Consider the following 1,652-nt stretch of genomic DNA (forward strand, 5'->3'; position numbering starts at 1 on the left):
AAAAAAAAAAAAAAAAAAAAAAGCCAAAAGACCTCAGTATTAATTTTAGGGCTAGATACACCAGCCATTGTTTTTAATGCCTGTTGTAAAAGGATGCTTTCAATGTCTTTAGTGTTTCAATATGATACAAAGAATGGGCAGAAACCCCATCAAATACTACTTGTGTGTAACGTGGCATTACATAAAATCAGCTTTGTCCTGTAAATGAAATCCATACAACCGTATGCACCTTTTGAATGTTTTCTTTTTCTTACGTAAGCTGCTTTTGTCAAATATAGTTTTTCATACACAAACACACTGTACAGCCTCATAACTACTATCCAATTAAACATGGAAAATACAATGACAAAACACTTTCCATCCACTGGAATCTCTATCAGTATCCTAAAGGCCCATTTAATGGCATCCAGATTTTGTCAGCTTGGTAACAATACTCAGAGAACCATCTATAGGACAAACTTGAGATACCTTCTTCACTTTGCAAATTTGGTTTGAGCTTATGACGTGAGTCGCATCTCAAAGTCAGGGCCTGAAGTCCGAGTCACTGTCTGAATCCGTGTCGTTGGGTGATTTTTCTCTCTCCAGGTGCAGCTCTCTGACAGTAAGGATACGTGTGAGCATGCTGTCCAGAACTTCATCACTCAAGGAGGTGGTGGAGAACCACATGGGACTGTTGGGTACGCAGGAGCGCTCGGGGCTCAGGTAAAAGTCGGTTGTGCGTTGCCTCACGCTGGGTGAGCTGGATGGAAAGAGAGACGGTATTTAATAGTGCTGCATAATTATGAGAGACTTGATTTAACACAAATTCAGCAAGAATGCATTAAAATGTATGGAAGTTCCAACAAACGTACCATTTTGAGAGATAGAACTCATACAGCCTGACAGGGCAGCGAAGAGGATTGTCTGCATTCTCTTTTATCTCATATACAGTGTCATTTTCATCCTCCTCTTCCTTCCTTTTCTTTGCAGGGACGCCAGCTGAATTAAAATAAACAAGTGATGCAACAAGAACTTCCAACACACAGCCAAGATGGTATGACCGTTCACTGACCTGTGCTTGTGTCCTCTTTCGGGGGATAGAAACGCAAACAGGCCACTTTTGTGTTGCCCTTGCTCCGGGAGCAGCGTACAATGTGGCCAAAAGAGAGGCGGCGGTGCTGCTCCGCCGTCTTGTAGCTGAAGTACTTAGTGAAGAAGTATATCAGTGTGTTGAGCAGCACGCCGGGTGAAAACGCCCCCAGCTGCTTACAGTCCCACAGATACTCCTCCTCTACACGAGAGTGAACGTAACCTGAACACACAAGCACAGGCGCGTTAATAGAGCAACAGAGAAACAAGTTAGTCGCGTGTAAATTACTCTTAAATTACTCACCACTGGGCAAAATAGTTGGTTTCCACTGTCTGAGTATGCTGGTCAGTTCATGGCAGAATTTGGTGTAGAAGACGTCTGCAAAGATGTTCTCCAACCGACTGTTCTCAAACAGGTACTGCAAGCACGAACGACAAGAGATAAATCAATTAAACTCTTATAATATGGCTGTGCTCAGTTTGCGGTTTCTTTTCAGCTTACCTTCTGGATTCCCAAACAGAGATAGAAGATGCTGTCAGGGCTGTATTTCTCTCCGTTGGGTCGACGAACCTCAGAAATGAAC

At 43.0% G+C, this 1,652-nt stretch overlaps 1 protein-coding gene across 1 annotated transcript; it reads right to left on the minus strand.

Moving 5' to 3' along the window:
- Window positions 1-39: 39 nt before the first annotated feature.
- On the minus strand, window positions 40-1,648 carry LOC122332701 (zinc finger MYM-type protein 4-like; the record flags this gene model as incomplete). The annotated part of the gene is made up of 5 exons (XM_043230074.1): window positions 40-739; window positions 852-978; window positions 1,052-1,291; window positions 1,373-1,487; window positions 1,571-1,648. Coding segments are annotated over 5 exons (777 nt in total), but the record flags the coding sequence as incomplete, so codon positions are not given.
- Window positions 1,649-1,652: the final 4 nt, after the last annotated feature.

Source organism: Puntigrus tetrazona, unplaced genomic scaffold (assembly GCF_018831695.1).
Source record: "Puntigrus tetrazona isolate hp1 unplaced genomic scaffold, ASM1883169v1 S000000146, whole genome shotgun sequence".
NCBI lineage: Eukaryota > Metazoa > Chordata > Actinopteri > Cypriniformes > Cyprinidae > Puntigrus > Puntigrus tetrazona.